We start from the raw sequence: 11,034 nt of genomic DNA on the forward strand, positions 1-11,034 counted from the left end.
AGAAAGCATTATACCATTTAGGTTGCTTTAGGCGCTGTTATCTGTGCCAGATTACCCTGTGGATTTTGCTGCAATGGACGTAACAAAGCAGAACCTTTGGAACAGAGGAAGCAGCCTTAGACCAAGTGAGGCTGTTGGTCCATATACCTGTAGCTCTTCTGCGTTGACAGTGACCAGCAGCAGGTCTCTGTTCGGATAGGAGTCTTTCTTTCCAGCCCTACTTGATGCATGGATAGAACATGGGTTGAACATGGGGGCTTCATCATACAAACATGTACTCTACCACTGTGCCATATCCTGCGCATATCTGCAAACATTTGAGTTTGCAGAGAAATGTCGGACATTTAACCCTATTGTTTACGTTTTTTAAAAATCTGCAGCAATGAATGTGGTGTTTGTGATACGCATCAAGAGATGTGTGTACATGTGCACACACAGTACATTCATGGTGGCATTTGTGTGTTTCTCTCTAACACACACACATTCTCTCTCACCTGGCATCTACAACTTGGTTGCACTGTTAGATGACCTGCTCCGGGAGGAAACATAACCCTGGAAATTATCCTGGACCTATCAGGGGCTTTTGATGGCCTATTTCTGGATCAGAAATATATGTCTGCAGACATTTTGCTCCAGTAGATCCATTCCTGTTAGGCTGGATCTATGAGATGGTGCCAGGGCTGGGTGGGTTAATTATCCAGATAGACCACTATCTGACTTTTAGAAGAAGTTCAGGGAAGTTTTTAATGTTTGATGTTGTATTGCATGGGTAGGCAACCTAAGGCCCAGGGGCCGGGTGAAGCCCAATCGCCTTCTCAATCCGGCCCGTGGACGGTCCGGGAATCAGCGTGTTTTTACATGAGTAGAATGTGTCCTTTTATTTAAAATGCATTTCTGGGTTAGTTGTGGGGCATAGGAATTCGTTAATTTTTCCTCCGAAATATAGTCCGCCCCCCCACAAGGTCTGAGGGACAGTGGTCCGGCCCCCTACTGAAAACGTTTGCTGACCCCTGTGTGTATTGTATTTTAATTTGTTGGAAGCCACCCAGTGTGGCTGGGGGAACCCAGTCAGATGGGTGGCATATAAATTTTAAATCATATTATTATTATTATTATTATTATTATTATTATTATTATTATCCTTTTCTACATTCACTTTACTGTATTGCTATATGGGTGCTCCATTTTCACTTCATGTAAAGTAGTGAGAGAGGGCACACTGCCTTATTGCTGCACGTGACTGATAGCAATGTAAATAGAAGGAGAAATGCTTTTTAATATGTAGTGCAAAATCAGGCCTCAGGTCTCAACGAGCACCCCTCTCAAATAAAAACTGAATAACAAGATTTATTCCACACATGGCATGCATATTTTGTGCTATCCTTCCTTGTATTTTCTATGGTAAATCCACACATTATTTTGTATTGAACCCTCTGGGGACCAAATTGGGCAAAAGGTATGAAAGTTCATAGCCCTAAATGCTTACATGGAGTACAATGTTTGATGTTACAGGTTTTCCTATCTCCCCCCCCCCAATGCAGAAAGTTTTAACTCAAGGTCTGGAAGTAATTCCCTACGTAGTTCTGGGGGACAGGACACAAAATTACTTTTCTTTGCACGTTTCAGTTCCTCGCAGCCTATCAGGTGGCATTCAATTAAGTTTTATTCAGAGCAGGCAAATTAATTCATTTCTTAGAATTCACTCTGAATAAAACTTAGTTGTCTACTACCCACTGAGTCCATGTCAATATTCTTGAAGAGGACTGCACAGTCTCCACCACTGGGTCCAAATCATAACCATTTTGTTTTGACTCATCGAAGAAGCTGTTTTACAGACAGTAGAAATTTACATTTTTATTTAATCTGTAGAAAAACATGTCTGTTTATTAAGTCATTGTGAGACGGGGGGTTCAGAAGACAGAACTCACTAATAATAATAAAGGCTGTGATGGAATAAAACCTATACACTGTATGCCAAGTATATTTTTATGCAAGTTTGAACATTACTTTTTTTGTTCTTAAACACATCACAACTTAACTTTGTGTTCAATGAAACAATAAAGTGTGACGTCCATTTTTACCCACCGGAAACCGAACTATTCAGTAGCCAGGAATCTTCCAATGTTATAGCAACCTCACCCAAAATTATTTGCTGAACACACTGTTGACATGTATCGTTTAACTCGCCCCATGGATTTTTTCTTCTTTTGACGAAGTCACACATCAATAATTGGAGATCTGTTGGTGAAGTTTACTGCTTGAACTCCAGCAAGTTGCAAAACAGTGTTAATGGGAACATGGTCCAACCTGTTCTGGTCGAGGTGCACATGGTGGATTTCATTCCCTGGGGGGTTAAAAAAACCAAGCCTGTTACTGCCTATCTACAAAATATTGCTACCAATATTCACAATCACCTATCTTTTCAGCCAATGCGGTCTGGTGCCTTGGTTGTCGGATACGGGAGCTGGTTGTTCGTATTCTCAGAGCCGTCTTTCCCATACGGCTTAGTGGTTCGTTGCCCCAGGGCGCCGGCATCTCAGGAGCGCCCCAGCAAGTGGGGGAGCTGCACAGCTTTGCTGGGGGCCTCCCCTTTCCCAGCCATATGTTTGACGGAGCGCAGTTGGCGGGCGGACGTGCAGCTTGCCTCCCAAGCCTCTGCGGGGATTGCTCTCCTGTAGCGGCATGGGGAAGAGTTGCGCAACACCCCCCCCATGGCTGGCAGTGTGCAGCTTCGCCCCCCCCCACGATCTGTGGTAATTTGGGGGCGCTGAGTGGATATTTGCACCCCAGCACCCCATCTGCTAAAGACGGTCCTGCATATTCTATATCAGTTATGGATATTTTTTTTGGGGGGGGAATACTTTCCAGATAACAAAATACCCCATTTACTGATTACTGTACTCCGATTATGTTGCAGGGGAAGAGAAATTGAGATTAAGTGTTGCTACATCAGCACAATGACCGTCATATACAGTGGTACCTCGGGTTAAGAACTTTACTTGTTCTGGAGGTTTGTTCTTAACCTGAAACTGTTCTTAACCTGAAGCACCACTTTTGCTAATGGGGCCTCCCGCTGCCACTGCACCGCCAGAGCACGATTTCTGTTCTCATCCTGAAGCAAAGTTCTTAACCCGAGGTACTATTTCTGGGTTAGCGGAGTCTGTAACCTGAAGCATCTGTAACCTGAAGTGTCTGTAACCTGAGGTACCACTGTATGTGCTCAAACTAGGAGCAGAGGGGAGAAACCAGAAAATTTCCAAACAGCACAAAACACGCGCGTCCCCCAATAACCACAGAAAACTCCACCAAAGCCCACCAGTCAGGGACTGTGCTGTTGATGACACCCACATGCAACCCACTCACAACGATGAACTTGCAGCAATGTAGGCATGTCCCCAGCACAACTCCCTGTACCACAAAACAGGAGGTTTGCTCCCACTGCCGCAAGTTCAAATCTCCCCCATTTGGAGAGCTCGGTTGGTTCAAGAGTAGTCCGGATTAATGCCAAGCTTGCAGGTTTGATCCATGCAAGAGACAGCTGTATATTCCTGCACTGAGGGAGTTTGGACTTCCAACTATCTAGCATCATTTCTTGAGCATAGCACATTAAGGGAAGGAGAGGTCACACAACAAAATACAGTGGTACCTCAGGTTACAGACGCTTCTGGTTACAGACTCCGCTAACCCAGAAATAGTGCTTCAGGTTAAGAACTTTGCTTCAGGATGAGAACAGAAATTGTGCTTTGGCGGCGCGGCAGCAGCAGGAGGCCCCATTAGCTAAAGTGGTGCTTCAGGTTAAGAACGGACTTCCGGAGGTACATTCTTTCACCTTTGGTGGACATGCCCAAAGATTAAGGCTTTCTGGGAAATGATATATAATGAAATGAAAAAGGTATTTAAATATACCTTCCTGAAGAAACCAGAGGCCTTTCTCTTGGGTATGGTCGGCCAATTGGTGCCAAAGAAGGATAGAATTTTCTCTATGTATGCTACAACAGCAGCAAGAATTGCAAAGTATTGGAAGACACAAGATCTACCCACCTTGGAAGAATGGCAGAATCCGAGACCAGGGAAGAGAGACAGTGGAAGAAGATTGGAAGAAATTTAAGGACTATCTTAGGAAACATTGCAAAATTAATGAATGTTAGAATGACGTTGGTTTAGAAATTATGTGGTTCCCAGCTGTAATGATTTAAGTAAATATAAAAGAAAGGTTAAAAACTAAATGAAAAATAAGGGAGAGGATTTGCTGAATTAATAATTAGAAAGTGGAATACAGAAAGGGGAGGTATGAGGAAGTCGGGGAAGTAAGGTATAAGAAAATAAGAGAATGAAATTATACTTGTTTTTTGTTTGTGTTTGTTTGTATTGTTGTTTTGTTTTGTTTTTATATAATTTTTGAAACTTTAATAAATATTTATTAAAAAAAAAGAACGGACCTCCGGAACAAATTAAGTACTTAACGCGAGGTACCATTGTAACCACATAGCACCAGGGCCAAGTCAGAAAGAAGACCCATTAATGTCATTGATAGTTGTGAACTGGGAAGGGCACAGATTGGCTGCTCTCCCTCCACCCATTAAATCCATGCTATCCGGTGGTAGCATGCTTATCTGCTAAGTTCCTTAAGTGTGTGCATGTGTGAAATCTCAATGGTATGAAGAAAGGGAGACAAGGGCTTGGCCACTTTTCACCAGTATATCCAGGGGAACAAATGCATCACGTAAGCATAACCGAGGCAAAGGTTAATTTTAACAAACCGCCTTACCTGGACCTAAAATCAAAGTGCCCCCCTGCTGAGCTGGATCTCCTTGAAAATCAAATGCAGGGCTCGTCATTGCTCTCCACATGCTCTTGAGGCTTCCTGATAGCAGGTTGGATTTTACATGAGGACTTTGCACTGAAATGGTATGATATAGAAGAGAAAGTGTACCTTGCATGAGAAATTAAGTTTGCTCTGCAGATCTTGCAAGCATACCTGGCTACATCTATGCATGGTTTTGTGCAAGTCAGTCAGTTGGAATTAATAATAATAATAATTTATTATTTATACCCCGCCCATTCTGGGCGGCTTCCAACAAAATATTAAAATACAGTAATCCACCAAACATTAAAAGCTTCCCTAAATAGGGCTGCCTTCAGATGTCTTCTAAAAGTCTGGTAGTTGTTGTTCTCTAAATGTGCTTAGGAGAGAGCAAGCCATTTGACTATCCAATAAGAAAACAGAAGTGATTGGACTGAGGAGGAAAAGCAGAAATTTCTCTACTCATAAACCAACAACAACAACAACAATGGGTTTTTCCTTCTAAGGCCAGCTACCTTCCCAGCCAAGCCTAACAATGCAAACCCGTGTTTGTGTTTACTCTGAAGTCCCAATGGGACTTACTTCCTTAAAAAAAAATTATTAACAGACCAATCAAATCACATTAATTCCAAATTACAGAGCCAATTTTTTGGGGGGGTACCCATATTTCAAGTTCCGAAAGGGATCCAATCATCTTGTTGCTGCTGCTTTAATGTCCACAATTCTGTCCAAATAATGTTCACAATTCTATCCAATCCTTTCTTGTTGTTTTCCACATCTCTTCTTGTTATTTTCATATATTTTTTACTTCCTAATTGTTTAGGATTGCAGCCTTCCTCTCTTGTTCAGTTTTCAAGTAGGGCGACTTATGCGAGAATAGGAATCTAACGCAGAAAAAGTATTAAGTAAATTGTTTCTCTGTAAACCCTACAGTCCCAATCAATCACAGGGGAGCAAATCCAGATGCAAGGTTATCACAAAGCATTGCAGCTATGAAGGGTCATTCTGCATATATTTAAGACTGTATTTTTTCCATTCAGTTGTCATTTAAGTCCAAGCTTAAAACACACACGCCCTCTACACACATGTTGATATATAATAATCCATCAACAGAGGATCACACTGCTTTTACGCTTTCCCCCTTACCTGGGTGGAGCAGCAGCACCCATGAGATGGCAGCGATAGCAGGTTCTGGCAAAATCCACAATTTGTCACTGAAATCTCTTGTGAGATTTCAGTAAGATTTTGCGAGATTGCAGTGAGCTCTCATGAGAAACCAGTGCTGCTGCTCCAGGGGAGGCGGGGGGGGGGGTTGGTGGGGGTGTCGGTCAGGCAAACTGCCTCAGCCCCTCATGGCTGGGTTGGCCCCAAATCCACACCATATATTTAAAGCACATTTATACTACTTTAACAGAGACCCGGGAGGTGTAGTTTACTTACCATGGAGCCACAAACTACAGTTCCCAGGATTTTTGGGGCGAAGTCATGTGCTTTAGATATGGTGTCATATGGAGGCAGTTGAAGGATGGATGGCGGCTAATGGATTGCGGTTGAATCCTGACATGACAGAAGTACTGTTTTGGGGGGACAGGGGGTGGGCTGGTGTGGAGGACTCCCTGGTCCTGAATTGGGTAGCTGTGCCCCTGAAGGACCAGGTGCGCAGCCTGGGAGTCATTTTGGACTCATGGCTGTCCATGGAGGCGCAGGTCAGTGCTGTGTCCATGGCAACTGTCTACCAGCTCCACCTGGTATGTTCCTACCTGCCTGTGGACTGTCTCACCAGAGTGGTGCATGCTCTAGTTATCTCCCACTTGGACTACTGCAATGCGCTCTACGTGGGGCTACCTTTGAAGGTGACCCAGAAACTACAACTAATCCAGAATGTGGCAGCTAGACTGGGGACTAGGATCTAACATTGGGTATAATCCTTAGTTATTCATTGCCATAAGTGATAAACCAGTTGTGTGTTTTTCAGTGAGTATGAGAGGGAAATTGCTTGTGATCTATAGTTCCTTACGTGACTACTTTTTGTGCTGTGGCCTCTGCATTTACAGCTTACCTGTTGGAGCGGATGCTTCACCTCTTTTCATCCCAAGCGTCCTGTAGATTTCCCTTTCAGGATCCACATACATTTCATGAGGATAACCTGTCAAAGTGCAAAACGGCTGCAAGAAACATGTAAATATCAAAAAAATGCATTGGAAAGCTGCCCAGAGTGGCTAGGGCAACCCAGGCAGATGAGCGGGGTAGAATAATAAAAATTATTATTACTAACTACTTGGAAAACGAGGGACACAGGTGGTGCTGTGGGTTAAACCACAGAGCCTAGGACTTGCCGATCAGAAGGTCAGCAGTTCGAATCCCCGCAACGGGGTGATGTTGCTCGGTCCCTGCTCCTGCCAACCTAGCAGTTTGAAAGCACGTCAAAGTGCAAGTAGATAAATAGGTACCACTCCGGTGGGAAGGTAAACGGCATTTCCGTGCGCTGCTCTGGTACGCCAGAAGCGACTTAGTCCTGCTGGCCACATGACCTGGAAGCTGTACGCCGGCTCCCTCGGCCAATAAAGCGAGATGAGCGCCGCAACCCCAGAGTCGGCCACAACTGGACCTAATGGTCAGGGGTCCCATTACCTTTACTTGGAAAACGAAGGCTGCACATGTATGGGGGGGGGGTCCCAGTCTCATTACATTCAATGGGACTTTCTCCTGCGTCAACATGTTTAAGATTATGTTGTATGGATGTAGGCCTAGGCATTGGAAATAACTGTCATTAAAATGAGTGGGACTCATTTCCAGGTCAGTGTATTTAGGAACAGAGAGTAATTCTGATTTTGAAAACCTTCAAGCTCCACACTTAAAATGCAGCTATCCCTATGGCCTTAGATGTGTGTATTCAAGGAAAAGTTCCTCTTTGGTGGGACTCTACAGTGTATACCCTCAAGGACACTTAAAAATAAGTCCACTGGAAACCAATTGTCCTTATTCACATATATTGTAGTAATGATATATTAGACAAACAGAAGTGATAGCATCCATGCTATACATTTAAAGCACACTTGTGCCAACAGTCTTGGTTTCCTCCCAAAGGATCCTGGGAACTGTAGTTTGTTAAGGGTACTGGGGGTTATTAGAACACCCAAAAAAACTATTATTCCCAGCACCTGTAACAAACTACAGTTTCCATGATTCTTTGGAGGAAGTTGTGACTGTTCCAAGTGACATACAGCGCTTTTAAATGTATCATGCAGTTGTGAACATGGCTCATATAACTTTTCTTTTTATTTATTTAAGTGCAAACTTATACAGTGGTACCTCGGGTTAAGAACTTAATTGGTTCCGGAGGTCCATTCTTAACCTGAAACTGTTCTTAACCTGAAGCACCACTTTAGCTAATGGGGCCTCCTGCTGCCGGAACACGATTTCTGTTCTCATCCTGAAGCAAAGTTCTTAACCTGAAGCACTATTTCTGGGCTAGCGGAGTCTGTAACCTGAAGCATATGTAACCTGAGGTGCCACTGTACATAGTTACTTGGGAGTAAAGCCACCAAGACTTAGTAGATAGGATGCACAAGATGACACTATTATTTATAAACTGTAAATCCCACTTCATTGCCCAATACTTGAAGGCAGTTTTCAATAACAAAATTTAAAAAATAAAATAATAACAACGTAATATTTCAAAAGCAGTAAAAAAATATTCCACGGCTTTGGTGCCACCTGAAAAAAACAACACTTCTCTGTGGTACCCTCCAAAGATGTGGGCACCTGGAGAAGGGCTTCTGATGCAGACCTTATTTCGATCTGCTCCCAGGTATAGATGATGCCAGTTACATCATCACCTACTTCACACTGGTTGTGAAGAGAGAGGGAAATGCACAAAACTCCATTTACCAGTTTGCTTCCCTGTGCCTGCTCAGAGGCGAAATAAGCAGAGTTCAGAATATGCCAGCAGAATAACTCTGACTTACACGGACCTACCTTAATGTGATGGTGCGATGATTGTCCAATAACCACAAGTCTGACATTTGCATCCTAAATGGGGAAGGTGTCGGGAGAAACACACAAAAGTATATATTAATCTTTAAACTGCAGCTAGTACTTAAAACACAATCATTGCGGCAAGATAATAAACGCTTAAGGTGGACTTCACAACAGCTATGCCATCAGAGACTCTCAAAATGAGATGATACGATGGCAATTTACAGTGATGAGACAACGGTGCAAGAATCAGATAGGACGGCAGAAATGTTTTTGGATTCTGCAGCCAATTCTGGAATGTTATTAATTACAGCAGTGATTAGTTTTCTAGACTGGTTATTTGAACATAACCTTTTTAGTGCTGATTGGCACTATTTCTCTGTACATAGCTGTCAACGTTTCCCTTTTCTTAAGGGAAATTCCCTTATTCCGAACAGCTATGTCTCTGTAATCCTGTACAGTGAAGCCCTGTGCAGGATTCCTGAAGCATAGGCCTTTTCAGCTTTTTTAGGAATTTCCTCTTTACAGAAGAGGTTGGGGGCTGATGGTGGTCTACATATTTATCATTGGAGTTTCCTCTGAAACCTCACCTGTCTGTCTGTCTGTCTTTTTTATTCTGTTATTATTAATATAACAAATTAGTGCATACATATTCTTGCAAACCAAGAAGGAACTATGTTTGCGATGATGATTCTTGGGCTTCCAGAGTGCTCAGCTGGATATTTAAAAAGAATGACAGAAAGCATGAAGGAGAACAAATTCATCAGTGCATGCATTATAAAGTAATTGAAGATATATGTAAATACTGTATTGACTTCACAATATAATACTTAAAAAAACCAAACCCTTACTTACTTGTAAAAATGTCTTGGGAATTTTGCCCAGATCCTCCACATATTCCTTACAGGCGTAACACAAGAAATGCTGAAGAGAGACGATGAGGAGTGTCAGAACAACTGTAATAAAAGTGTTGAGGTCTCAAAATTGGGGGGTGGGGGAGGCATAGGTAAGTACGCTGAGGCTTAAATAGCATAGATCAGAAAGCCATCTATAGTAGAGTTGGCAGCTGGGAGGTCTGGATCCATCACACTGCTTTTCATGATTTCATACCTGTTCACTCAAAGGTCAGAGCATCAAAAAACTAAAAGGAAGAAAAATCTTCTTTTGAGGGGAGGGCTAAGAGATAAAAGATAATTGCATGCTTTCTGGGAGTTTTGTACACTGCCCATTATATTTTTTCTTTTCTTTTCCAGAACAAAACCAGCAAGTCCTTTATTTACTAGGTGGAACGGCAGAAAACCTCAGGTGAGCGAATTAAAATTCCTTTAATTTGGCTACAGCCCTGTTTAAAAGTCCCTTCTTTAGAATTATTGTTTCAGTCATGCACAAACGTGTTGCGATTGGATCCACTGCAACTCGGGAAGCGTGATCAAGATAAGATTTTTCCCCTCTTTAGTGATCAGCCACTCCACTGAAGTGGTAAGAGCGCAGCGCTATTGAAGCGCGATCCTTGCCACGTGTCTACGAAGGGAAAAGAAGCCCTACTGAATTCAACAAGGATAAGTCCCAGGTAAATGGGGTGAAGATTGTCTAAAACGAATGTGCATCGGACGGCCCGGTTTCCTCCAAGGCCTCGGCTGCAATCCGGACCGCGATCGCAGCTTCCGATTTCCTGTTTGCAAGACGAAACGAAAGTCTTGCCAAAAAGCGCAAGGCTTTTTAAAGTTCCCTTTAAAAACGAATCACTTTTTTGGCGGGTGGATCTCCCACCTCGGCTTACCCGCACAAACACCACGATCGCCTTCCGCTCCCGGTACAGGGATCCGAAGGGAACCGCTTTCCCGGCCGCGTCCACCACCAGGCGCCGGGCGGCGTCTCGCAGCTCCACGGGCGCATCGGCGAGGGGGCGAACCCGGGCGCCCACTTGGCGCGTGACGGGCACCGGGGTCCCCGGGGCGCCCTGGCCCGCCATGCTGGGACCCCGGGCAGGGAGGCGGAGGGGGGAGGCCGGCCGGGGCGGAGAGGCTGAACTCCTTCCCTTGTTTTGGGCTGGAGAACTCCGCCCAGAGGAGGGAAGGGAAGGCGAGGGCAGCCGTCGGGGCGCTTCGCCATGTTCCCATCTGCGCCAAAACAGGCGCGCTGGCGAAGTTCTCCTGGCGCAAGAAATGGCTAGACCGTCATGTTAGGAGGTCCTGTGTGAGTGTCTGGAGGTGGTTGGAGGATGGATGGCAGCTAATGGATTGAGGTTGAAT

The 11,034-nt window shown here is 44.0% G+C and overlaps 1 protein-coding gene across 1 annotated transcript; it reads right to left on the reverse strand.

Annotated features, from left to right (window-relative positions):
- Positions 1 to 1,827: 1,827 nt before the first annotated feature.
- Positions 1,828 to 10,769, reverse strand: PRXL2C (peroxiredoxin like 2C). Its single transcript, XM_081930782.1, has 6 exons — positions 10,563 to 10,769; positions 9,638 to 9,706; positions 8,783 to 8,836; positions 6,864 to 6,969; positions 4,769 to 4,900; positions 1,828 to 2,344 (listed from the first exon to the last, which is right to left on the reverse strand). Exons 1-6 carry the CDS (start codon positions 10,752 to 10,754, stop codon positions 2,217 to 2,219), a joined length of 681 nt encoding a protein of 226 aa, XP_081786908.1. The 5' UTR covers positions 10,755 to 10,769; the 3' UTR covers positions 1,828 to 2,216.
- Between the last annotated feature and the right edge of the window lie 265 nt (positions 10,770 to 11,034).

This window comes from Podarcis melisellensis (assembly GCF_964234715.1).
Source record: "Podarcis melisellensis genome assembly, chromosome: 11".
NCBI lineage: Eukaryota > Metazoa > Chordata > Lepidosauria > Squamata > Lacertidae > Podarcis > Podarcis melisellensis.